Source organism: Physcomitrium patens, chromosome 9 (genome assembly GCF_059467195.1).
Source record: "Physcomitrium patens ecotype Gransden chromosome 9, ASM5946719v1, whole genome shotgun sequence".
NCBI lineage: Eukaryota > Viridiplantae > Streptophyta > Bryopsida > Funariales > Funariaceae > Physcomitrium > Physcomitrium patens.
The window spans coordinates 5,693,229-5,720,402 of record NC_143418.1 but is presented as its reverse complement, the minus strand read 5'-3'; the positions used below and the strand labels follow the sequence as shown (position 1 = coordinate 5,720,402).

General features: G+C 36.9%; 2 protein-coding genes and 1 long non-coding RNA gene across 15 annotated transcripts; 2 read left to right on the top strand and 1 right to left on the bottom strand.

Annotated features, from left to right (window-relative positions):
• Positions 1-3,477: 3,477 nt before the first annotated feature.
• Positions 3,478-6,402, top strand: LOC112287023 (phosphatidylinositol/phosphatidylcholine transfer protein SFH1). The gene is made up of 3 exons (XM_024529619.3): positions 3,478-4,650; positions 4,794-5,060; positions 5,423-6,402. The coding sequence occupies exons 1-3, from the start codon at positions 4,360-4,362 to the stop codon at positions 5,783-5,785; spliced, it is 921 nt and encodes a 306-aa protein (XP_024385387.1). The 5' UTR covers positions 3,478-4,359; the 3' UTR covers positions 5,786-6,402.
• LOC112287022 (uncharacterized) lies at positions 6,155-21,374 on the bottom strand. 13 transcript variants are annotated; one of them, XM_073536289.2, is made up of 37 exons: positions 21,235-21,374; positions 19,488-20,722; positions 18,954-19,134; positions 18,764-18,808; positions 18,123-18,207; positions 17,842-17,935; positions 17,423-17,492; positions 17,050-17,141; positions 16,809-16,876; positions 16,443-16,533; positions 16,251-16,349; positions 15,929-16,009; positions 15,510-15,557; positions 15,050-15,100; positions 14,776-14,904; positions 14,531-14,596; positions 14,354-14,419; positions 13,921-13,988; positions 13,634-13,759; positions 13,357-13,438; positions 12,920-13,096; positions 12,475-12,621; positions 12,019-12,093; positions 11,586-11,642; positions 11,366-11,461; positions 10,736-10,954; positions 10,289-10,405; positions 10,004-10,108; positions 9,687-9,803; positions 9,471-9,527; positions 9,234-9,308; positions 8,834-8,944; positions 8,407-8,516; positions 7,924-7,975; positions 7,700-7,843; positions 7,249-7,339; positions 6,155-7,166 (listed from the first exon to the last, which is right to left on the bottom strand). In XM_073536289.2, the coding sequence occupies exons 2-36, from the start codon at positions 19,785-19,787 to the stop codon at positions 7,256-7,258; spliced, it is 3,585 nt and encodes a 1,194-aa protein (XP_073392390.1). In that variant the 5' UTR covers positions 19,788-20,722; positions 21,235-21,374; the 3' UTR covers positions 6,155-7,166; positions 7,249-7,255. The 13 variants fall into 13 exon arrangements, with proteins under 13 accessions (XP_073392390.1, XP_090109142.1, XP_073392389.1 ...); XM_090253016.1 differs by having other exon boundaries at positions 6,155-7,339; positions 19,488-20,817; XM_073536288.2 differs by having other exon boundaries at positions 6,155-7,339.
• LOC141045780 (uncharacterized) lies at positions 7,172-8,164 on the top strand. Its single transcript, XR_012218202.2, has 3 exons — positions 7,172-7,306; positions 7,395-7,446; positions 7,696-8,164. It is a non-coding gene; the product is annotated as an uncharacterized LOC141045780 (long non-coding RNA).
• Positions 21,375-27,174: the final 5,800 nt, after the last annotated feature.

Sequence of the window (27,174 nt, the reverse complement as noted above, 5' to 3'; positions counted from 1 at the left end):
AGTGGGTCGGGATATATGGATGAATAGGTGTAAATGGACGAATGAATAATTCCATCACAGCTCAGGCTCTGCCTTTCGAGGCCAGTTGAGAAAAGCCTTTGCATGTGTTGGTGCCTCCCTCATTGTTCACCTACCTACATACCTACCTACCTACATACCTATCCAATTCGGTGGACCCTGTTCTGGTACCTTTATTTGCTTTTTGTGTGTGTGTCAGAGCTGAGATCTGTTGGTAGTGAAAATCGAGTTATACCACAGTTGAGCATTTTCAAACTTCTATGAGTTACATGAATGTTTATCACCTGCATTGCAGTTTGGGTGTCTGAGCTTTAATAATGAGAAATATATCATACTAGTTGTTCCTCACACTGTTGGAGCCCCATTGCAATAATCAAAATTGGAGGAGTGTGGTGGTCAATCCTTTGCCTATTGGGCATAGTGCCTCTGACCCAAAGCATTTGAAAGCAGGTACATTTTTCCAGTCATTTACTTGTTTATTGAATTTCATTTTTCTTATGAAATATAAATAGTAAAGTGGGTCGAAACCTGCTTACTCTGGTAGGAAGGAGAATGAGGAGGGGGCCATAGCAAAGCCCTCACATGTGCACAGACAAGGACCACAGCCTTTGCTTTCCTTATTTAATGCCACCATGAATGCTGCATCATCTTTCAAGGTTTTGCACATAAGGATGGAGGAAGCATTTTCCAGGATGAGTGTGGTAACTTTGATCTTGGCACAATTCATGGGAAAAGGGGATAAAATGGAGAGTCTCAAATTCGAAAAAGTAAGCCTTACTCAATGCTTTTAATTTCTTTGGGTTGAAATAATTAAAACAAAACAAGTTCTAGGTTGTTGGATTAGAACATTTGGTCCTAATTTAATTGTTTTTCTGAGAACACTTCTGTTTGTGGCATACCCAACGTGCACTAAAAGACCCATTTCTAATGCTTAATAAGATATTATTAGACAGTTCATTTTTCTTTTAATAGTTTTATAGCAAGAAACCTACTTTAAAAAAGAGTCATGGTTCATTAGCCCAATGAAAATTTCTACTTTGTGAAGAAAGTTGTGCTTTGAAAGTCTTGGCTTTTGAAGACAGTATTAAGTGAAAAGAAATCATGACATGAATTAAATCATTTTGATTTTTTTTAATTCATTTTTATTATAGCTTTAAACATGATAACTCATATCCTGATTCTAAAAGTTGTGGATAGTTTTAAAGTATTATTTAAAGTTATTTTTTTGCAATACATGGCACAACTTATCAAATCATAGCAAAAACTATAATTTGTTTTTGTAGATAACACTATCTCATGCTATGTATAAAAAAAATATATCCCACCTTATTTTTTCCTCTTACACCCTTGTAGCTAATTTACATAAGTACAAATCTAATCAAGAAATATTTCTTTATTTTAACTAATTACAAGCTTTAAAAGTTGCCTTCTTATTACCTATTATAAACATAAAGACTCCCCTGGTATGGTTGCTTCTAGTGAATATACTGAAAGTAATGCTTACTAAAATATTAAGTTTTATTTCGTGCTCTACTCTTCTAATTTTCCATTGGAATATTTTGTTTTAAATGCTGAATATAGATAGACCAATCTTATTATGCAATATGAATTTTGTAATTGGGATTTACAAAGCTAAAACCATGCTATATTTTATATGCCAATATTAATTTACTAATTAATATTGGACCTTGAGCAATGTTTATTATTCTATTTCGTTGGTAGAGGAATTTTTGTAAAATGTCTATAAAAGATTTTACAAAATGGTTTTCTAATGTCAATTGATTGAGATGATCTAAGCATTCAAGGTTAAATATAGAACCATTCAAATATAACTTAAGACTTATTTATAAAAGCATTTATTACTTATGAGAATAATATATAAAAATAATATATATTTTTTTAAAATTATTTACATACAATTTTTTTAATTTTTTTTATCTTCTAATGATTGCATATATATATATATATATATATGTATGTATATATGTATGTATGCACACCAAGTAGAATGATGATACATTTATTGATTATTATTCTTCCAAAATAAAATTTTATTTTATAAACTAAGCTTAAGTATATATTTATATTTTAAGTAAAATTTCAAATCATCGACTTTATTATCAATTAAAATATTCTTTACATTGTGATTTTTTTTCAAGAATAAATAATGATCAATACATTTGATGTAATTATTTTATAAATCCCTCTATATTATATTATATGTATTCATTTTGGACTATATACTATTACATTAAATTAAAAAAAATTAATAACATTATAAGTAATTTATTATGAAAATTAAAATTAAAAAACTTTATATAATAATTTATTGGTTAAGATATCTTAAGTTTATATTAATATAGACCCCTTCAATTATACCAAAGTATAAAATTTGATACATCTAAAAACTAATGGGTTCATAAAATATGTATTTATAAATTTTAAAAATAGATATTTTGAAACTATTTTAAATTAAAAATAATATTATATAAAATTTACATTTATATTTTTTTATTTCTTAGTTATATCAAGGTCAAAATGAATTGCAATCATTGTAATTGCAAAATATGTATTATGATTTTTTATACATATCAATATATTGTAATATATATGTTTTTATTTTTTGATAATTTTATCTAGTGTAACAATTACAATTCCAACATTTATCAATAAAAATATTGCTTTCAATCAAAATCCTTAGAATGAAACTTTCTACAAGTTGCACCTATTTCCAAAAAAAATCCTAAATTTATCAATTAATTATGAGCTGTTGAGACATAAATGTCAACCCAATTTATTTTTGTCCAAAACAACCACAACATTTATGCAGGTCCATGATACAATCCTCCCAACTTGTAGCTCCATGAATAGTACTAGCAGTCCTCAACAATTCTTCCAGTGGTATCTTCCTTTTTTGCTTGGTAGCATACTCTCTCCCAACAATAACCCAAAGACACACATCCAAAGAACAAACTCAAAAGAAGAGAAACATCATGTGGAGGCAAAACTCTGAAGGTTGTGAGCACAATAGAAGGTCAGTATGGCAACATGCACAAGAAGGCACACCATTGTGTCATCCGTTCAACAATGCCACCATATAGAAGGAATTTTCAAGCACACATCATTGGGAGTTGGAGATGGGGTTAGTATGTAGGGGAGCTGATGATCTTCAAGGAAGCCATGAAGCTCTGATACACACACACAGGAATCACAGAAGGGGGAAAAATCCAAGCGGAATAAGGGGGGACAAGTGCCCAGGACCGAGTCCTTCGAACCCGGTCGGTGAGTGTATCAACTAGGTTCGGGCGGGGGGGGACCTGTAGGTAGGTAACTTGGTAGGTCGGGCTGACGACCTGACGCCGCCACGGTTTTACAGCCCAAGATCTTACTGCCCGTTCACAGAGACACGGGTACTGGTTACCGCGTCACACGTAGTTTCAAGGAAGGCGGGGCAGTTCCCCTGTTTGTTCTTTGGCGTCGCGAGAACGAGGACGACACTCGGGTCGATTGCAAGGGGAGGAGCGTCCAGCTGATTGCCATCGTCTCGTCGACAAGCGATCGATCGATCGAGCGATGCAACGTCGCTGCAGAGAGTTTCTGTGACGGTGTGTGTGAGTGCAGGAGGCAGATCCGTTGAGTGACGTGATTGGGAATGATCGCGGCCGAAATTGATTGACTAATGCTCTCTGCGTTCGCTTGTGCGATTGAGACGTGACTGAGTGTAGCGCTGCCGTTCCGGAGCTGCAAGGATAGGGAATTGTGTGCTGCGTGTTGGCTGTAGGCGCGGGCTTCCAGGATTTCGCTTGGCATTGCTCTGTGCCGTGCGGGGTTTGAGTGATTTTGTGTCCGTGTTTCGTCGTGTTTACGTTTGCGAAATCGTGTAATGTCTGTAGGACGTTTTGGATGTGCGTTATTTCAGAGAATAGCGGATGTGGCTAGGGTAGAGCTCAGGGAGGACTAACTCCAATCTTACTCTAGTCTGGTATAGAGTGTCTTAATGGAGAGGGCTTTTGCATTGTGCTAGAGGGACGATTATTGGAGTGTCCTGATAATTACTCTGTTTAGAGCCTGTTGAGGGATGTGTTTCCTGGAGGTCCTTCAATCCTGCTGTTTCCGCGTAAGCGCATTAGATATCTTGTCTTAGTTTTTGAATTTTACCTTTTCTCTCCTGAGAATATTATTCTGGTGGTGTTAGAATAGAAGGGAAGTGCAGTTTTAAGGTGTTGATCCCTCGTGTCGACAAGTGCTGGACGAGGCCACATGCATTTCTCATTGTGAAGGCCTACTTTGGTATCAGATCTTTTGTCAGTTGCTTTTCGCACTGCTTGTCGGACTTGCAAAATGTTTCAAGATCTGTGCCACTGCACACTCAAGCAAGGAAGTGGAACTTCTATTAGTCGAGAGGAGGATAGGATGAATGAGATAGCTGGTGATTTGACTCAGTCACAGCATGATACGCTTATCAAGTTCCGGGACATACTTTCAGAGCAATGTCTGCTTAGAAAGCGAGATGATGACTACACGTTGTTACGATTCTTACGTGCCCGCGGTTTTGATATTCCCAAAGCTAAAGCAATGTTTGAGGCCATGCTGGAATGGAGAGCAGAAATTGGTGCTGACACTATCAGAGAGGTATTGGATTCTCACAATCCATTCCTTTCCAATTTAGTGTAGTCGAAACGTAGAGATCATCCTCAAAAAGTAGATTTTATCCATAGCGCAGGCGGCTGGGGCCTGAATTTGAAACTAAAATTCTGTGATTTCTATCATTGCAGACGTTTGATTTTCCAGAGAGGAAAGCTGTACGAGAGCTTTATCCACATTTTCACCACAAAACAGACAAGCTTGGCCGACCTGTGTATATTGAAAGATTAGGCCAGTTGAATTTGGACGAGCTACTCAAGATTACGACTATGGACCGCATGTTGCTGTACCACGTGAAAGAGTGGGAGGTTCTAATAGATTCGAAGTTTCCGGCTTGCTCTAAAGAAGCAGACACCTGTGTTTCGCAGTCGCTTACGATTTTGGATCTTAAAGGAGTGGTACGGTCCTTCTATGTGTCCTTCTGTTGCACACAATTGGAGTTTGTGATTTGTCGGACAACTTTGTTGCTCAGTGATAGACCAATTCATGTACATGTGCCTACTCGTTACTCTGAAGTATTATGTTATTGATCTTAAATTGGACAGTACATAATATGGGTAAGCTCTTAAGTGTTTCGCATTTTATATCTGCTTGCAGGCATGGCTGCATTTGATTATTCTTTTGTATTGTTTGAATTCAGTTACCTGGCCGCTTGTTCATGCAATTTCCATTCCTCGTTGTGTTATCATTCTCTTCCCCTTCATCTGAATAGTTAGTTGCGAAGGAGAATCTCAAACTGTGCAATGTTATGCAACTGCAGACTATGAAGCATATGAGCAAGCAGGTGCGGCACTTCATTCAAAAAATTACCAAGCTTGACCAGGACTACTACCCAGAGTATTTAGGAAAGATGTTCATTGTCAATGCTCCAACTGCGTTTAAGGCAACGTGGGCGATGATCAAGCCTTGGCTGGACAAGAGGACTCAGAAAAAGATTGAACTTCATGGTGGGCACTTTTCATCTAAGTTGCTCGAGTTGGTTGACAGTGAGAATCTCCCGGAGTTTTTAGGAGGTTCATGCAACTGTCTTGGGGGATGTGAGAATTCCGATGCTGGTCCTTGGAATGAAGCTCGTTATTGCTCAGATGCTCTGTATGATGAACCCTGCAAGGCGGCTGTGTAGAGATTAGCGGCCTATCTGGTGCCCCTTTCAGCTCACCTATGTCCTGGATACTCAACCAGCTCTGCTGCGCAAGATATGGCGTAATTTTGTCCTCAAAATGGTACTAATTCTCAATTGATGTAGTCAGACTTTGTGATGGTAGTGAAATGCATACGTTTTCCATAATTGTTGTTTATTCAGATTTAATTTTCAATCATCCATGCCGTTTCTGAATGGCCGCATAATGTAGGAATCCTTTTCTTGTTGAGTCCGTAGATAGAAGTGAGGCAGTTTCTCATCTGGCAGATGAACTTAATGCAGTTACAACATAAACTCTTGTGGAATGCGCTCTAGGCAGGTTGACAACCATTCTTAGTCCGACATACAGGATTGCGAGGAGAGTTACAATCTCATTATCTGACTTTGGATTGAAGAGTTAGATGCACTCTTTCATGATCTGTTAATGTTCGTAGTCTCGGACGTACACTCTCACGGATAGCTAATGATCCCGATGTACATTTCTATGTCGTGACAACAAGAATTGAGTTGTTGTTCTTCAGCATATGCCTATCCTTTCTACAGGAAATGCAAAAAAACTACTTCATAATAAACTTTCACACGGATGTGTCCATTGTTGAGATGCCTGTGCCAACTTCTGTTAGAGTATGTGACAATTTCTATATGAACACATAGCTCTTGGACTGATGCGATAATCAATCGAAATGGTGCACGTGTTCACGACTTCGGTGAACATCTTCCTGAAGGGAAGACTACTTTTCTGAGGATGCCAGGGTCTTCTGAACCAGGGAGAATAAAGCTATGCTTAACTAATAGTTTCACCATCCTCTATTAAGTTCTTTTTTTTACGCGCTAACGTCACCATGTGTGTTCAGCCACAACTATCAAAACTGACGATCAGTGGTTGAGTGAGAAGGGTATACAATGTGAAACTCAGATGTGAAGTCGAGAATGACCTTCCAAGCTGTTGACTTCTTGCAAAATCTTGAATATTTTACATCTCCTGCAAACATATCCGCAGTAGACCATTCGTGTGCCTCCTCACAGTCGAATGTAGAAGTAATGGCTTGTAGTGGATCAGCATCTGACTCTGGCAATGATGACAGTTAATTCTCTCATTGAACAGACCATGTCTTTTGGTGAGGGACACGACGTCTGATGCTACATAGGATACGACTGGTTCTTTGTATGCAACACATTCCGCGCACTGGTTCTTTGTAGGCGCCCCAAGGAGCCAGGAAATTGATTCGTCTTACTCAAGCGCACCGCCGTTGTTATCTGTTGGCTTGCAAGCTCATGGTATATCCGGGGAGAGGAAGCGCATACACTGTCGGGAGAAATTAGTCAGGAGCTCTTCTTACATTCAGGATGTTTGAATCAGGTCCTGCAAACAGCAAGTGCGTTCAATGATGATGCTTTCAAACTTTCTGCACATCCATGCCTAACTTCAGAGAGGGCAACCATACGTTGATCTCATTGCCAGCTCCCAGCGAGTCGACTGGATTCGCTAGAAGTTGATGTCAGGTTGCTCTCTTGCTTCAGCCGATGACATTCCTTCTGCACACTTATTTTAGTTTAGAAAGTTTTCTGATACATTTCTGAGGACGTACAGGAAATGAGGCTGCATACAACCAGGCTGCTACTTGTTAATTTATAGCCAAAAGGTTCCGAAATCTCTTATTCCTTGTCTGGTCATGTGTACCATTTGACAGATGTGGTCAACATGATGTTGGGGGAATCTCAGGAGTTCGTTTACTTGTTCTGATTTATGAACAAATTCAACAGTCGTAACAAATGTTAAAAGGGAGGTCTAATTTTGCATGTTCGTTTTGAGTAGCATATTAAGAACCCTTGACCTTGGTAGTCCCCAAAATTCCCATCACTAAAGAAAAATGATCATGGCTTTTTAAAAGGTACCTGCAAAGCGTCGATGTCCCTGGACGCATCAGCTTGCTTAGAGTCCCTGTGCGTGGGGGTGCATGACTTCTGCTGATGTGCGCGATCTGCTGCTGCAACCAACTCTAAACACTTTCGCTGCAGCTGTACCCTGTCTTCATCAACCTAGGCATGAAACCAAATCCGTAAGGACAGGAGTTTTATTTGGGAAAATGACGGAGGGAGTGTATTAGAAATATAGGTACCTTCGATAGAAGCGAAATCGCATGATCGTACTCCCTCCTCACTTCCAAGTTTCTGTAGTTGACACGACGACATTATTTGAATTAATCCCGACAAGCTTGAAGGAACTTTATCTGGGTTTTGGAAGAGCTATTTGGTTTCCAATATTAATCGTGCTCGGTAATGAGAGAGGACCGGCGAAGAATTGACGCAAGTGAAAGTTTCTAATATTCATGAAGAGAAGAATCTCCCATCCAGCCTCATGCTAATTTCGTCGTTATATGATCATCGAATAATTGAAATCACATTTCATGCACTTGGCGAAGAGGTATTGGTTTTATACAGAACCGTTGTCGAATTCCTTGTCGCAGATATGCTGCTGTTGGTAGACTTACAATTTCATAGCAGAACGACTCTGATCTCCGTTGCTGATATATAACCACCAAACGATGAGTTGTGTACTGCAAATGAAAATATCCAGCTGAAGTTTAAATACTATGACTTACTGTGTTTCTGCCTTCTGTAACTGAGAGAAACAGTCTTTGTAGAGGTTTGCCGTCTTCGAAAGGTCTCCTGTAAGTGAAAAGTTCTTCATTTCCAGGTCATGAATCTTTGCCTGCGTGAATGTATCCCAGAGCACTTTTAGGGGGGAAGTCAGTCAAGATTCTCCTCTGAGAAGGAAGTGATAATCTCAGCCTGAATCCTTGCACAAGATAAAGAATGGCAGCGAAACACCTAAATTCAACGAGTATATAGCTTGAGGATGCAACAGATTTTATTGACCTGGTATAAACGTCCGTAATCTTATGCGGAATTGGATACCAGAATACCATGAGTAGAAATCGTTGCTATGATTTCCGTGGAAAGTAATTGCAAATGACAAAAAGCGATTCATATTTCTGGTCATCAACTAGAGAGATGACTGCACCGTACCTTTGAACCAGCAATATCAGCAGCATTTTGATGAAATTGCATGTCCATAGAATGACTTGACAAGGATGGGGAAGAGGCAACAGGGCGACCTCGTAATCTTTCTTCCGTCTCCTGCGATCAGTCCTACCGTCAATTCTAGTCATCTTGAATTATGTGACAGGCTCTGATCTCTCCATGTTTCAAGCATCTAAGTATGTGACAAAAATGAGCTACTGATAGATCCTGTGTACTATTCTCTAAGCAGTAAAAAATTACTAGACGCAGCCTTTGGTCTCCTTTCGTTGTATGTTTACGTTAAGGGTCTAAAAGAGACTTGTAATATCTGTGGAGAAAATGGCAATCGTTAATAGTGGTTCTCATGAGATCATGACATAAATTCGTCACAATATTCTTTTCATACCTTGGTATTTAGGCTAGCCTGCAGCCTCATAATCTCTTGGTTTTGCGCATCTCTGGTAATCTGTAATGTTTGTACCTGATGACACCGCACTACTAGTCAAGAATGCTGAAAAATGACTGATATCAGCATTTAAGGCTGAGATTAATGTGCTTTATCGATGTGTACTTTGATATAAACTTTCCAACAACTATATTAGGTCCTTATGGGACTTGCTTGGAGTTTAAGACTTGGTCTAACCTGATCCTCCAAAGAAATAAGACGATCACGCATCATTGCAATCTTTGTGCCAGCTTCCTGCACAAATTGTTTGAGGTAACGATCTGATCAATACGGCGTTGCAATTTTCACATAGTTAGTGCTTTTAGTAGAAGGAATAAAATAGTCGACTGTGAAGTTGACAAAGAGGTAGCACAAGGATCAAGGTTCACCTGCAATCAAAATTAGGACACATACCTTGCTCTCCAACTCTAAGTGATGTTCTTGAGCACGCAAGCAGGTAAGCAATTGCTCTAACTCTCGCACTCTTTCATGTTCTTGCTCATATCTTGATGTGATTGCTTCCCTCTCCTGCTTTGAGGACAAACGTACCGTTTCTTACCAAGCTATGGTATCTAAGACGGCAGGGATGAATTCTTACATCAATGTCTCTCATGGATAGAACTACCACGCAGGATCCTTGAGCCCATTTTACAAGGTTTGCATGTTATTGAAGCAACTAAAAGGAACCATTACATTTTAATTATCTTTCTCAGAGATTTTCTCGAGGGTACCTTTTGACTTTCAGCAAACATATCGTTGACGTGCTGCTGCTTTGCCTCCAATGCAGCTAGATCTCTTTTAGCAGCTGAATTCTTTGCCTCCAGATCTGCTGTTGCCTGGATAAAATACGTTGCAGCGTAGACATAATTTCTGAAAGTTAGGTACTAAAATCTAAATCTAAGAACATAACCAGGAAAAATTGCTGTGACACATGTTGGTGAACACAATAATGGTTGGAACGTGGGCATACGGATTGCAGTTATGTGTTCAATCTTCGTCAGCGGAGAGATACACACCCCTTTCATTGCATTGAGTTGACCCATCAATGCAACTTTTTCATTTTGATAGTCATTCAAAAGACCAGATTGTTGAGCAAGCGATCGTGACATCAAGTCTCCTTGCCTCTCCAATGCCTGCATAGTGATCAATTTAATACCTTAGGTTGCAAAAACTGGAGATATATAATAGCTGAGATGAGTTCCATCCCAAGCCTCCAGGCTTATGGTAGAATAGTGAGCAAACAATGATCCTAGTTTCGTATACTTCAAAAAAACAATTAGAGGATTTTGTGAGGACGAAGCAGTGCACGGGTTTACGATCATATCTCTCGATCTCTTAATTTCCATTCCGATCATTTTTAGTTCGGACTCCATGGTTGCTAAGATGAATTGATATTTCATGCCAGTCTTATTTGAAAAGCAAAAACAAGAATACAAAGGCATGAGTCATCAGAATGGTCTTACTTTTAAATCTGAATTGAAACGTAGATTTTCATCATCTAACGTCTTCACTTGAGCTTGTGACCGTTGGAAAGCCTCCTCTAAGCTCTGAACTTGGTAACGCTGACTTTGCAACTGATTGTCACGGTCCACAATTTGCACTCTCAATTGTTGGTTTTCTTCAGATAGATCCCTACACATCTTCATGATTTCCCCTTCTTCCTTCTCCTTTACACACAGCATCTGCAGGTGACCAATGAATGTTAATTCTCTGAAGGAAACAATGCGTTAAGCATCACACTCTTATTATATGAAAACCAACAATCCTTGAAATATTTGTTCCACTAATAAATTTTCGATAATATAGAAAATACTTAAAGATTCCATCTCAAATTGGGGTGCATGTCTACAGGAAAGGACTCAGCAAGGGTTTAGCATTATGCATGACATAGTGCCGAACTTCAAAACTGCAATTCCAAGATTACTATCCACAGGAAAGCCAGCAGGAACATAGAAAAACAGTTCAATTGAATAGTCGAATTTTTGACATTTTAGAATAACTTCAACACCAGGAAGCATTGTTGCTCCTTGGTGAGCTCTAAGACCATATGTTTTAACATGTTTTTCACTACAATCATTTGAATGGTCCCTGACCTGTTCACAGTATTGTAGCTTAGAATTCACATCCCGCAACTCGTTCAGGACATTCTCACGCTCAGCTACAACCTGAAGAATCTCTGTCTTGAGCATCTGCAAAGAACATCCACAACCATGGTATCAATGAAAAGATTACTAAAACATTGTTGTAGTTACAATAACAGAGTGTGATTCAAAGTTGATCCGTTTTCAGATGAAAATAGACGCAATGGCATACTTGGATGTCGGAATTTGATACTTGGAGAAGATCTTTGATTGCATTTAGCTGGGAAGTCTGCCAATCACAAATGAGAATCGTGATTAGGTTTAATTAGATAAATCTTCATAAATGTCATATGTTAAAAACAAATAACAATATTTAAAAAAAAAAAAAAAAAAAAAAAAACTTTTTTTCAAGTTCTTCTATCCTCAAAATGGTAGACAAGGCAAAGTAAGGTAGAATGTGACATCTGAACGATTTGGGGTCTCTAGTCCAATTCATGTGTTTCTAAGAGCCTAAATTTCCTTTCTCCAAGACACAGATTATTAGCTCAACTGGTAAGATGGGATAGCAGGTGTCGATTAGGTCTCCGTCACAGTTACCCAATTTTATAACATGGCTTTGACAGCTTCCTATATAAAATGTAAAAATTCACAAGTAGATTACTCACCTTAGTGCCTAATCGTTCATCGAGGTTCTTCTTGGTGTCTTCCTCCATGGATAACTGAGACTTCAAGGAAACAATCTGGAGAAGTAATGTTGATATACTGTCACGTTCAACTATCACTTGCAGTGCAGCTCAAACTTTGAGCATCAACATTGAATGGGTTTTTTCTCTCCAAATTCTCTGCGACGTCCTAGACAGGACACTAGAAGTGTTCGAGATACCCTCAGTGCTCAATTAGGAATCAATTTCAAACAAGCAAACAACGAGTCATCCGTTGGTATCTTACCGAGAACGTTCACTAAGCCTAACGAAATTATCAACGTACATCTATAAGTGCAGTGTTTGCACCGGAGAATGTGAACTAGTTCAGATGTAGTAATGTGAGCCGCCACACTGTGGCTCACCAAAACCATACCGCTTCACCTTCTACATTCATGAGTAATGTGTATGGTTAAGGACCTCTGCTTCAGCTTGTTGGATCAGATTCTGCCCCGATTGAAGCCTATGCTCAGCTGTTTGCAGGTTACGCTTCACAAAATGCATTTCAGTTTGGAGTTGCCCGTTTTCGTCGTTCATTTGTATAATTCTCTCTGCTTGTGCGCTCGCCTTCTCAGAGTAGTAGGACATTTAAAGATTAGTAAAATTCCTCTATAGACTTATCACTTTCATTTTGTGCCACGCTTTTCCTTCATTTATTTAGTATATCAATTTAACCTATCCTCATAGATTTTGAGAAGACTATTTTACTGATTTAATTATATTTTTTTTAAAGTTTAGAAAATGCTGATTGCTACCCATTACGCACATATAAAAAGAAAAAAAGAAAAAACTTTCATACTATTTTGCGGAAAACTGCGAGACTTCGAACGTTAGAAAATTCAGTCTACAAGGAATTACAAATCACCTCTATTTGCAGATGGTCGCGCTCCTTGCCTACGGCATCTAGTAACCCGCAGAGATGATTAACCTCTCCCGTCCTCTCTGCATAATCCTGGGACAACCTACGTATCTCCATGTCCATTGCTGCAACACGTTGTTCAGCCATCTGCTGATCCGCAAAAGTGTTTTTCAGCTTATCAACCTTTATCACACGAGGGATCACAGGTTAGAACCAAAGCTCTGTTTTCAATTAAGAGCACCCACAGATTCTTCCGTTGCAGAGTCTCCTAGAATCTCTTCAGGAAGAGAAAAATGACTGCCGCTGCAGGGGAGTTTTCAGGGGACTATGAATAAACTGACTGAGAAAAGCCACAACAGGATTACAAAACACAACTGCGAGAGGATATGATTGTGCTGCACAACAGTATTTTACAATTAAGTGATGATAATAATAAATTGTACCAGCTCTTCTCTGGTAGAATCTAGTTGAGTTATAAGAGTTTTCAATTGTTCAACGTCTCTTTCAGCAGTTTCCAATCGACGCCTGCAAACAACTTTTAATTGTGAGAAGATGGATTTAGAAACACTTAAAGATGTTGTGAACAAGCTCCAGCTTGGAAGAGACCTCAATCTTCTAATATATATTTGAAGAAAATCCTACTTCAAAAATTGTCTAACTAATTACATTACACGGAATAAACGGTGAGTTTAACTCGTTGACTTGAAGAAAACTCAGTACATGCACAATTGTAATTGTGAAGTCGTGTCGGCAACTTTCAAAGAGCTTTCCTCACGACTTCGACTGCACCCTGAATGATCTCCTTGAAGCTGTGAATACTTCCAGCGAATCTCCTCCAACTCTCGTCTGCAGTGAGACATTTGTCGATGTTGGGAATTATAACACAAAATGAAGATGAGAAATTTCACTCAATCACAAAAAATTGGCTCTCCATATTGAAACCAAATAGGTAGTAGGGAAGGAATAGACAAGAATTCAGATACAGCAGTTAATAGACAGAAATTTACACCAAAGAGTTGCACTTTTTTTGGACTTCTTGCTCAGCTGTAATACGTGCCTCTGTCTCCTGCGAAGTCTTTAGGAAACCCAATCACTCGATTTGTTAAATCGATGAATCAGCACTAATGCTAACCAACATCAGATGCAGTAATTAGTGACATTATTGATTACATATGTCACTTGCTGATAACACGTCAGATAGTGAACTTAGTAAACAACAGCCCTGCATATGAAGATTACATGCAATCCGTAAAAATTCTTCACTCACTTCCTGATCTTCTCCAGTGTTGAGGATGACTCCAGGTAAGAGTTTCCTTACCTTCACTGTACCAAGAACGGCCATATTTGACCAATAATTGTCTCACTCAAGGACCTCAGTTGATTAACTTTGATCCATTTTAGATGTAAGGAAATCCGTAGATGATAGAATTTCAGGTTTACCCGATCCCGTTCCACGGTTCGAGCTGCAAGTGCAGAGGTCAGCTGGGCCATGCTTCCATCAATTTCCTGCACTTTCAGAGGTACAATTAATGAAATATTGGTTCCACTTCCGAATATGGAAACAGTGGTGGAATGTTGTAACAAGCTATTAATTGAGGTTAAGCAGACAGGTCTTACTCGAATTAAAGTGGCTAGCTGATTGCATTCGAGTTGACTGGCTGCTAGTGCTTCCTCTCCCGCCACCTGCTTATTCAATGAGTTTAAACGATTGAATGTTGAACTCTTAATGACTGCATAAATTCTCTGGTCATAAAAGCTGCTGCTTCAAATAGTGCCTTCCAATTCAGTCTCTAATCTCTTTACATTCAATATGCATGGTGTAAGTGATCACAAAAAAGGGTACTTCTAACGAATTGTTTTACCTTCTCATCTGTAATGAATCCCAGTTGTTCATTTTTTTTGCTCAGTTCTGCACGGAGTGCTTCTACAGTTGTTTCATGGTCAACCATTGCGGATTCCAGGTCATCCAACTTAGCTTTCAATTGCTCAACCTGCAAATAAAAAATATAATTTACATTTCAGCAATAGATCGTACATCAATGCAGATTGAAGGATTTGTGAAACATTTCTGCAATTCACTTGATGGGTTTGATTTTGCTTTCGCAGCTACAAAAGTTTGTTGATGGCAGCATGCACCTTTTCCAAACTTCGTTGTATGGACTCCTTCCCTTTGATGGATAACATCATCTGAAAAAGGTCAAGGCTCGAATGAAGTCAATGAGAGATACGGACTTCAAACGAAATTGTTCTATGATCTCCAACAAAACTAAAAGTCGGTAGTTTCATTCTTGTAACCCCTATTTGATGCAAGAGATATATCAAGAATAAAATTATTGATTGAGGGCGTGACGTTTGAGTGTCTGAAGATCAAATATCAACATTCAATCATGTGCATTCGTGTGTGTATGTAGTTAAATTCCTTGTACTGATGTGATCACTCAAGTCTCGTCTAAATTATATACTAGATGAATCTCCAGTATGGACAAAATGATCCACCTCCAAGGCCTAATGATAAGTCCGTCACAAACGATTCTCTGACCAGGCACCATTTTCGAGCTATTCTGATACTAGTACACATACGTTACGGGCAGAGTACCTTTGTAAATCTTTGTTGATGAACTGCACTGCTCTTGTCCTCGTCCTGCTTTACATGATGTAAATTCTTCCAAGATAAATTTAATTTATACAAATCGTGGTCAGCTATATTACATGAATAGGAAGGCGAAATGCGAACGAGATATAGAAACAATAATCCCAAGTTCACATTTAAAAAGTCTACCTCTGTGGCATGCAATTTGAATGGCCAAGAAATATAATGTTGTGGGCAGTTCCATCACTTGGAAATAACAAGAAAAACGAGATTGTAGCTATCCGAATTCAAACAGTATGGACAGTGACCCATTTAAACAATATGCAAGGTAGATTTCAAAGCAGCCACAGTTCACTGCGAGATAGTAGTGAATACAAAGTTTGAAATATCTAGTTAACAGTCAATGAGTTAAGATGATGACAAACTGGAAAGCTGGGGCGTTCCAAATGCTTTCTCCTCATTTCCTCAGGAATAACTGCTAGAGCCATGATGCCTGAGGGAAAGTCCTGAACAAAGTTCCACCTGACCAGTGAGAAAGATGGAACGATGTGTTGAGCAAGGTCGGCCAGTAGATGGCCGTCAGTAACTTATGAAGCTAATATTTAGCGCCTATTAATAGGAACTTAGCTAGCCATCCTATTTTTGAGGACGAGAATCAATAATCCCCTTTCCAACCTAAAATATCGACATTCATGCTGATCTGAAAATAAGTATTGGGATTTACAAAAACGAAAAGGTAAGTTATACCTTGCTTAATTCATCCAATAAATTTCGTAGTTGCGTTCTTTCAGAATCGACAAGTCCCAGCTGTGTATCAAGGCCATTCATATCTTTGACCAACTCCTTCTGTAAATGAACATGATTTTCATTTCAGCAAGATTTTTGGCATTATCCTCGTCACAACAAACTAGTTTGAGTTAAATATGGTTGTATCCGCACCTCTTTCTGGTCTAGATTAGAAATGAAGCCTTTTATGCTGTTCACCTTCTGCTCCAAGTTGGACTCCCGCAATACATACTCTATGTGCTGCCTGCTTATTAATTCAATTGGCCCGAGTCACTAATTTGTGTTCAAGAGATGCAGTTCCATATTTTCATATTCAGGGTTACTGCTTCACTAAGACTACAAGTGATGTGTATTTTTGGTCATCAATCCAATAGTCAGTAAGAGTGATTCCATTACGTGGATTTGATACACTAGTTAACAGATAGAAATCAATGCAGAAGCCCCAATGAAATTTGATACGTTATGAACATGTCTGCATTTAGAACGTATAAGCGAACTGGTGGTGCATAATGAACACACTTGCAGGTAGGGTCTAATGTTGTATTGGGGAATGACAATCTGTTTTCTTCTTTTTCTTTCTCATGTATCTGCTCAAATCACATCTTTTGGGATCAGCATGCATTGATAATAATAACAAGTAGCACGGTTCACACCAATCTGAAAGAGAAGATGAACTGCTGCATTGGATTTTACAGTTGATTATGTAATCCATAAGGAGCAACATTAGTAATTTGGAATGATTGTCATATTTGACAACAACCTGTTGTAGAAATAGAAGCTCTGAAGCGATGCTTTCAAGGTCCGACCTCAAAAAGGAAATCCCCTTGCAGACAGACAAATGTTCCTTAGCCTCTGTGTACATCATACAGCAAATTTTAGAACTCCGAGGTGAGTAAGCAGCAGTAGCATTGATAATAGCTTGTATAACCGTCATACCCTGACTGACCATATATATATATATATATAGGAACGACACTGATATACTCCGATGACATACTACAGTAGAAGACCAGGTGAGAAGAAGTTTCCAATTTTTATTGCATTGATCAACCTTTTCCAATGTTATGAGACAAAGTGTTCTATGGGTGAATATAACCTAGTCTCATCTCCAAGGTTCAGTTTCGATGTCTCACCATTAAGTAGAGCTTTTCTGTTTGCAGATTGAAGTTCTTGAATTTCACGGTTCTTAGAGGAAATTTCCAGCTGTAATCATTGAAAGAAGTGCAACATAGTAAGCCAGGAATTTATTTTTGAATCAGAGATACATTAATCAGACGTTCACACGGTTCCGACTGCACGTTAATCAAGGTTTGAAATTACAGACTCAAACCTTTTACTCATAAAAACCAGAGACTTAAGATAAAAACTGTGCATAATTAGAGGAAGTTCTTTTAGAGTTCAAGTAGTATTGCCAAATTGCTCATTTACTCCCTCTGTCCTACTGGCAAATGGATTGCTAGATTTTTAGTAAGGTATGCAACGACTAGCAGGAAGCAAAGTCCTTTACTTCCAGGATCACATTTTACTGACCCGGCTGCCCCAGAAATTACACCTTAGTGGAAGCGAGCTGTTCTTGAAGAGCAGAATGTCCATCTTTCAGCTTCTGCAATTCTTCTTCCACCTTCTTACAACGAGTCTCTGCCACTCTGGCAGGGAAAGATATGCAGATACATGTTATATCGTCTGCCGCCAATTACGTTTGGATTTGCAAATAAAGCTAATCACCAAAACGAAAATCAATAGCACTGTGTCAACTAATCAGAATCAGCTTAATATTTCCACATTAACACAAATAGCTTTACCGAACATGCCAGAGGATGTGAGATTTCCTACCGAATTAGCTCTAGCTTTTTTTGATTCTCAACAGATGTTGATTTCGGCTTAGGAGCAGGTGGCGAAACAGGCTCCGCTGGTGGTTCTTCGAGCAACAGTTAGCAAGTAATTAGTGACAAGATTTTTTCTTCCATATCAGACTACAGATTACCGGCATGCGCGTCATAGAATGTCTCATTAATTCGCACTACAAAGTCTACCACCTTAATGTTTCAGATTTAAGAGAAATCTGAGGGATGTTTATTTTGTGCTTCTTGCACATCGGTTGACCTTAAATTGTATATGGTATAGGTTTCGACCTCATTAGCCTGAATTGCTTTTTAGCAACAACTTGCGACCATGAAGACAGAAGCATATTAGACGCTGACTTAATGCATACTGAATTACTAAATTGCAGCGACGACCAAAGTCTAGCCCGAAGATCTTGACAAAAAGACTTTCAATGTGCCCAACTTTCAGAGTGCTATTCATGTCACAGGGGAACTAATAGCTGAGTTTCAGCAATCTGTTCATCGCTCCTTGGTAAGTTGGCGAGAACAAGACTTTGAGCATCAATCGACACATCGGGACGCTCATGGTAACTCTGAACAAACAACAAAAGACCTTTGATAGAATTTACGACACAATGAGAAGTATAATACCCAGAGGCTTGGAAATGGTCATCTGCCCTGCTGCCTTCTCATCCACTGCAACATTGGTTATAATTGCAAACATCAGTACAAGAAGTTGTTCATCTGCTTTGAGGATATGATGATTTCATATCTAGAAGGAATTTATTTGTCAGTTGCACTCCACCTGGGGTATTTCAGTTCGAAAAGCATCAGAACATACCAGTAGGAGGAGCGAATGTTTGAAGATTGAGAGTTGATCTTAACGCTTGGTTCATAATCTCCAGCTCTTGAAGCTGATGTATGCTCTGTGCCCTCCATTGTTGGACCTGTTCCTCTCCAGTCTGACCAGACGGAGATACCTGACACTCTGCAACTATTTCTGGAGTAACTCTCTTCTCCACCTAGCACGTTCGATACATTACAATCTCTGCGAAGTAAATAAAGACCGCAAGATTACCATGTAACAAATTAAGAATACAAAATCTAACTCTTCACTGGAATCCGATTCACAGTACTATCCCTAAAATACTTTAGTGCAATGACAGTGTCTTTCAGCTCAATGCTAATTTGATCACATTGTTTCGATTAGAATAAGTGGCCAATTAAACACACATAGTTGAAGAGTATAACCACTGCATGCCTGCAAGGATTCACGTGTTCTGTTCCAATCGAAAAAACAGCTCAAGAGTTAGACAGAAGCTCTAAGCATGTGGAGCATCCCGTAAATATGATAAGGATGGTGTGTCTTACGCACTTGAGCGCGAAGCTCCGAATTTTCTCTCAGAAGACGTTGATTTTCACCCCGCAAACGATCCAGCAACTGCTTCTCAATATCACGTTCACCTGTGAGCGTGTTAACTTGATTTCTCAAGTCATGTGAGCATCCGTTCAGCTGAGTGAGATCATGCACTAGCCTTTCAATGAGCGATAGAGTTGCTGAATCCAACTTCTCAACTACTTTAGCGACGGGTTTCACTGCACTGATATCATATCCCCATCCTTGGAGCCTTGTTATCAGCGGCGCCAGATGGCTTGATCGATTAGATTTCAACATCTCTTCTCTTGATGGATGATATGTTGATGTTAAAAGATCGAAGAATCTTAATGACTGGTCAGAGATACATGAATTCTGTCTTCAAGATATGCCACCTAAGCTATGCCTGAATAATATGGAATGTACAAGCACTGAACACCTACGGACATTGTGACAGTACGGTTCATCAGAGCATTGAGGGAAAATAATTTCCCATGGCTCCGTCCAGCGAAGCAATTTCATGTTAGTTAGTTTGCGAAATAACGAGTCCGCGATAATTTGAGTTGAAACAACACCCCCAAGCCGCCATACCGCACTTCAACAGAAGCTTTGGCATGGAGTTTAGGCCACTCAGTCATTCTTTGCAGAATTGCACCAATATCCAGAGCATTAAAAAGTGGACTTTCCAGCTTTTACCACAGGATTTTAGGAGCTTTGAGAGATCTATAAAAATTATAGATTCTTTTCGATAGACCCGCACAAGAGAATATCAGAACAAGTCTGATCAGAACCACCTCCTCTACCAATCACATAGATCACCAACTTGATAGCCCGTTAACGACAGCAACAAGCTCTGTTTGTAGGTAATAAGAGATATTTATACTTCATTCTCCATTCCCAACCATGAGGACAATCATCTATCGTGGAGTAGGCAGCAAAACCGCATAAATCCTACACGAAGTAACAAGCCTCTTGATTCCGAGTAAGGTTCCATAAGAGATGGCAGAGTATAACAGCCTTGAACTTGATGAAAAGGAAGGGGTCGAATAAGTCGCACATAGGAATTCTAAGCACTGTCTGCTCAGGTAACCCGGTTAATATAAACATCCAGAAAGACCATAACATCTCGGGTGTCCAAACAAATCCTTTCCGGTAAATTAAGTCTGGAATATGCTCCATCTCGACAACTTACAGCCACCTCCTCCTCTTCCATATTTGCATAATTGAGCGACATTCTGCCATATATCAAGGACATCGAAATACCTCAGAAACCTAATTTCTTTCAAGAAAACCTCCGCATTCTATGCCCAAACTTCATCCGTCTATGACGCTGCGAAACAGATGTCAACAAGACATTTTGAGACCAAGTGCCCCTCGAAAAAATTTAGACAACCAAACAATCAAGCAGGCGATAGGAAGATACCATAAAACCTCCATAATCCTCACCCCTTACGCAACAATGGCCCCATCTATTACTCACGGACGGGTTCTAAAAGTGAGGGAAGCAACGGGAGTTGCAGCAAACTGAATGGCATCAAAGGTCTTTCACGTCGCCAGTTTGCAATCCTACAGAGAGCTTCCCGTATTCCTTAAAATAAATCTGAAATATTATCTGAAATTACGATACATCGACAAAGCGTCCGCAAGAAAATGCACGTCCAGAATCCGAACCAACGAGCGAAAGAAGCAGCCCGCTATTTAGAGCAAAACTTGCTGCACAGAAAACAGAATTTGAAGAAATTGGTACCGTTAGGAAGGTGAAAGAGAACCGCATCAACAGGAGCAGAAATAGACAGGAAATTGGCGGAGTTGGCTCATCGACGGCAAATCGAATGCGGTCGAGGCTTGCGGGAGGGGAGCGAAGAGCGCGGGAAAGGGGGGGGTTGTTGGTTTTCAACGTCCCCGGAACACACACCACTGTCTGCGTTGTCAGTTTGTCCCCTCGTATCGTCGCCTGGATCATCCCCTCGAACTGCCCCTCACTCTTTTCATGGCACCTCGGTATGCATCCCCAACTGGTCTTCTCAAGAGGATGACATCCATCCAACTCGAAAGCAACATTAGTGCGTGACTCGAACTATGGCATGTTTGGGCACCAAATAAGATTAGAAGTGAACTTCTACAATATTTAAAATAAATGTATTATCATTGACAATAAAATACGTTTGGAATGAAAAACTGAAATGATTGTGTGGAAAATAATAATATTCACACCTAATCGTTCTAATTCTGTTTTCGATGTGTATGTTATGAAGCAATATATGTGTACAAATAAAGATTTGGACTATGAATTGTAGGTACTCATACAAAAAACAATCATGTGATGAAGTTTCATTCTGAATTTTTAATATTCAGTTACAATTGTTAAAATGCCTCCCATATGAAGTCTACTTGAAGATATATATATATATATATATATATATATATACAAACAGTCTGTTTTAATTTTTTTAAATGATTATAGTTTTAAAATATTATGGTTTTAAATAATTTTAAATTTCAAATAAATAAATATGTATTTATTTATTTAGTTATTCATACACATATAATTATTAACATATGTACATCTATTTATTTATTTACTTACTTTAATAATAATTTTATTTACAACCATGCTTGATTCAACCATTAACACATTTGCTATAATAAATTACATATTTTGTATTGCTTTTGATACTCAAGTAAAAGCACATGTGTATTTTAAATCTATCTTAAATTTTTATTATACCGTGTTATCTCATGTTTTTTTTATTAAAAATTATTAACATGTCAGAGAGAAGTTTAGTCTAACACTTTGGGTTTTCCAAGAAAAAATGAATGTGTATTAATTTAAATGAGCTTCTAAATCTCATCATCTAAAATACCCAAAATCAAAGAATCAACAAATAAGTTAATAAAAAATCATGAGATTTTTTTACTTATATACTTGTAGAGATGTTAAATTCAAAGTTCAAAAATGCTAAAGTATCCATCTATGTAATACGTTTTTTTTTGGAAAAAACCACAAAATATGTAAAATAAAATGAAATGAAATTTTACTGCAAACACATCAATAAATGTGAAGGAATGGTCTTGTGAATGATTCACCTAAGAATATCAGATAGTTTTAAATTTATCAATCTGAATCAAGAAGTGCTCCTTTTACATCATTTTTATGATATTCTTGAAACAAGTTTCTCACAAAATTTCCAATATTAATTGCTCTTCATGATTCTTTTTCCAGTAGATGCACTTCAGTGCCAAACTAAAAGAATTGTTGTGAAGGTTGGAATAATACAATGACTTTCAAGCTATAAATTTAGCTAGAAGATACTTTTGGACCAATCAAGACAAAATAAAGAGAAAATCAAAAGTTAAAATAAATGAAAATTTAATAATAGTTTAAGGAATTGATTGATCACATGAAATAGCTTAGGCAATTAAAATTGTCCACATACATACAAATAATGCAAACAGAAAATTGGATATTGACAAAATATTTAATTAAAAATTCAAAAAACTACTTTCATTAACTTTGTACATGTTGTTTAAACCTATCATCTAATTTTTGTTGAATTGTAAAAAATGTATTTTTCACCAAATCAGTTTCAGCTTGTTTTGTACTAAATATCAGTTTGTGTCATTAACCTTTTCTTTCTTTCTTTCTTTCCTTTTTTTTTTTTTTTTTTTTTTTTTTTCTCTCTCTCTCTCTCTCTCTCATAAGATGATTTTCATGTGATAAATAATTCACACATTGATTGATTATCGTTGAAAGAGTATGTGTATCTATATGTGCAAATGTGTATATGTGTGTGAATATGTGTATATGTATATATAAGTATTTTTGTATTGTCATACAGTGTTAAGAGTTTTGAAGGAATTTATGAAGAGCACAAGCAGATTTGCTATGGAAGTATGCAATTGATAAATTAAGAAAAAGTTAGATTATAAAGTCTTTCTGTGAGGAAAAATCCCACACTTGGATAGTCATTCATATTGCAGAGAACTTCTAATTATTTTTAATTAACTGAAACATTGTCTTATAGCTTTTTAACATCAAAATCAATTTAAAGATTTTCATTAGAATTCTTAATTTCCCTATTTCCCTCATGATTGATCCTTATCATGTATATAAATAATTTTGTGTTTGTTTTGTTTAGCTTTCTGTTCAAGTTGAATTAATATCATGAGCTCATGCATGTTACAGAAAAACCTGTAAACTCCACTCCTTTTCATGGTTGAATTGAAGGCCTAGTACCATCCTGCACAATTTTCTGCTTGAGATTTAAATATGATATTATTAATTCACTACTAAAATGTGATATTCCCCTTATAATTCACTACTAAAATTTTGATTTTACATCATGCTTAAAAGGCCCTTCACATGTCACTTGTTTATCAACTTTGTTGATTTATATAAATTTTAAAGTAATAATAAAATGTAGTAAGATGTAAGTGCAAATATAGAAAGATAGAAAGATAATCATGAAGAAATGATTTTAGGGTGCAAATAGTTTTATTTCATTCACCACTTAAATACATTATTATAAAATAACACAATAATGAATTTTACCTTCAAGCCTCATAGGCCTCTTTCACATTCATATTTATACAAACTTTAAACTTTAACTAGTATTTTATTATTCTTTTTATTATTTTTTTGATATTGTTGGATCTTTGATCTATAGAATCTCAATAAAATATATTCACATTTAATGACTTATTGGTCAAATTTTTTCTTTGGTAAAACTTAATTTCATTTTCAACAATAGATTCATTATATCCCTCATGCTTGTAGAAAAAAGACTTCTTGCATTCAATTGTGAACTTAATTTACTTGCTTCTCTCAATTGCATGACTTCTTGGCATAGAGTTTGAACTTCATTGTTGACTTTTTCTATAGGCATAGAAATAATACCTCTATAATTCATATTAAAAATATATGAGATTTTGATCCCAAGAATATTAACAAGCTTATGAGCTTATCAATATTCTATTATCATGTTTGCTATAAGTAACATCTATGATTTTTCTTTCCATAGACGATTCAAATAAATTCACAAGTCAAATTAGAGGAAGATAATCCACAACCTCTAATATCAAATGAAAATTTCTACAAAGAGATGAAATCCACTCTTTTTAAGAAAAATAATTAGTGTTTAAAAAAATAAAAGTTAGTTTAAAGGTAGATATTTTATAACCTTCAAAACACAATAATAGAAGTGGACTAATCTACTCATTTTTAAAACAAAACAAGAATAAGAAATCAGCTCTTTTGTCAAATTATTAAGGCCATGAATCTCAAAAAACTAAAAGATCAATACATTCTTGTGTTACTTGAAAAGATAAAAGAATCACTCAAAGATGGTATAATATTAAATTAATTTAGCTATTGCCAAGATAAGAAAGCTAGAAAGTCTTGAAACAAGACTAAGAACTAAAAAGATATTGACAAGAGTAAATAAGGCTTCACTCTTGCTTCCATATATATACTATCTAACTAAGAGCTATGTAGCAACATTCTATAAGACCTTTAAATTTTTGTCCAATTTTCAAGACATGTGTCATAACTTACAAGTTAAGTTTTTTTTTATGCACATTGTTATATTACATATTGCTTTGTTTAGAAATGCACTAGGCACATGGCTATGGAAGATGAAGTTGTGTTTTATAAGTATATGAGAAATCCTAATAGGTTTTACCCATATAAAGAAAATATAATTTAAACTTTAATTCAAAAGTACTTAAATCCAATACAAAGTATTCAAAAAGACTCTTCTTAGTAACCTCAAATATATACAAATTCCAAATATATTATTACTTTTATAATTAAGTAATTTTAATTTCTCTTTAAAAGCCCTAACTCTAGTTCATGAGCTCCAATAAGCTGTAACTCCTAATTTTGATTGTCTACTTGGTGCAAAAAAATTCATACAAATGCTACTATAAGTCTTCTATATGCTCAAAAAAATTTAGTCTGATTCAACTTACTAATTGTGAGAAAACATCCAAAAAACTACATTGATGTTACTTGGCCACCAATTCGAAAGTTGATTTAGATGTTCGAGTAGCAATTTCTCCTTTTTTAATTATCAAATTTAGTTTAAAATTGGTGTATAGCTTAATCTTTAAGTTCTCTAATACTATGCCAAATTTCATCTTATTTTGACTAAAAAATCTTTGGATATCATAGAAATCTTATCTAACTCTAAACTATCAACTTCTGATATCATCTCATACCAAAAATCAAATATCTTCCAATTGCACTATTAGATTCCTAAAAAAAATATTATACACACTAAGGACACCAAATTAACCAAGTACTATCAAATTTTTAACTATAGACGTGATATTAATTACATGAATTAGTCAAGAGTGCTAGCCCTAATTATATTGCATAAATCCAAAATCAATACAAACCTTGACTTTAAACATCAATTGCAAAGTCATCCCAAACTCTATGAAAATTAATTTTATATCTTTAGAATGAGCTTAAAATTAACTCTCCAGTCTTAATTGCCAATCTCCAAGTACCTTCCATAGTTTGCCCTAAACTATTGTTTTAGTGAGTAGAGGTCTAATTTCAACCTTGTCTCAATAACAGTCAACCCTCAAGTATCAATCCAACTTATCCCAAGGATTTTTTAGCCCGACTCTATCTTCAACTTAATCATAGTATCAATCATATTAATTATTTATCTCTTCTATCTTATTTTCATCAACTTATGGCCTTTCTAAGGTAGTAAAAGAGTTTCTACAACCTAGAAGATAAAATTACTAACCAACCTTTAATCTACTAGCTATTAAGACAAGAAAATAAACTAAAAAGCTTTTATAAAAAGCCATATTTAAATATTTTAAATTATTATTGAACCAAGATGATTAGATATTAATTATAAATCCATTTTTTATTACATTTTCACCATTTAGTCATGTTACAATACAACAACACCACATTATTACCTTGTTCCACAAGATACCCACATGTGCAACACATAATTAATTTGTTGGCCAAGTTTCTAACCTACCAATCAACTATGAACATGTATAAAATCAAACACACATCTATGAAGTTTCTAAGAAGCTTTGCCACAAGATAATATCAAATCTACCTATATTTACGTTCTATCAAACATTTCTTATCTAAATAAATATATATGTCCATGATAGAAAAATACACACACATTTCAGTGCAATAATAATAATAATAATAACAATAATAATAATCCCACTTACTAATCACACAACATGAATGAGCCAACCCTCTCTATCCATGTAAACTACTGAGTAACAAGTACAACAAATATATTCAAAATGGGAGAATAATAACAGAACGGGCGGGGAAGAGGAAATGGATGAAGCGGAGTGAAGAATGGACCACTGTCCGTATTAGATAGAATCAATGGTGGTAGGATCAGACGAAGAAGAAAGAAAATAATAATAATAATAATAATAATATATATATATATATATATAAAGGCAATGGGGGGCAGAACCTCCAGGCCTTGAATGCATTGAAGCCATCCAGTCATGTGAAAATGATTTGGCCAGTCATTCACGAAGCCTGTGCACGTAGAGAGTTGATACCCTGACCGGGGCAAACTACGATACCCTGAGACAGATCTGCCCTTCCACTGCCAGGTTTCTGCACACACTGAGCCAAAGCCCTTTGGCAGAACAATTCTTGCCCAATTGAGAAAGGAGCTTT

What these genes read in the sequence shown, in the direction of transcription:
- LOC112287023 (XM_024529619.3), top strand. Translation starts at nt 4,360, where the DNA reads ATGTTTCAAGATCTGTGCCACTGCACACTCAAGCAAGGAAGTGGAACT. An exon ending in GTGCTGACACTATCAGAGAG is followed by an intron (nt 4,651 to 4,793) that starts GTATTGGATTCT and finishes CTATCATTGCAG; the next exon opens with ACGTTTGATTTTCCAGAGAG. An exon ending in TTTTGGATCTTAAAGGAGTG is followed by an intron (nt 5,061 to 5,422) that starts GTACGGTCCTTC and finishes ATGCAACTGCAG; the next exon opens with ACTATGAAGCATATGAGCAA.
- LOC112287022 (XM_090253016.1), bottom strand. Translation starts at nt 19,787, where the DNA reads ATGTTGAAATCTAATCGATCAAGCCATCTGGCGCCGCTGATAACAAGG. An exon ending in AGCTTCTATTTCTACAACAG is followed by an intron (nt 16,877 to 17,049) that starts GTTGTTGTCAAA and finishes TGATTTGAGCAG; the next exon opens with ATACATGAGAAAGAAAAAGA. An exon ending in GCGACCATCTGCAAATAGAG is followed by an intron (nt 12,622 to 12,919) that starts GTGATTTGTAAT and finishes TACTCTGAGAAG; the next exon opens with GCGAGCGCACAAGCAGAGAG.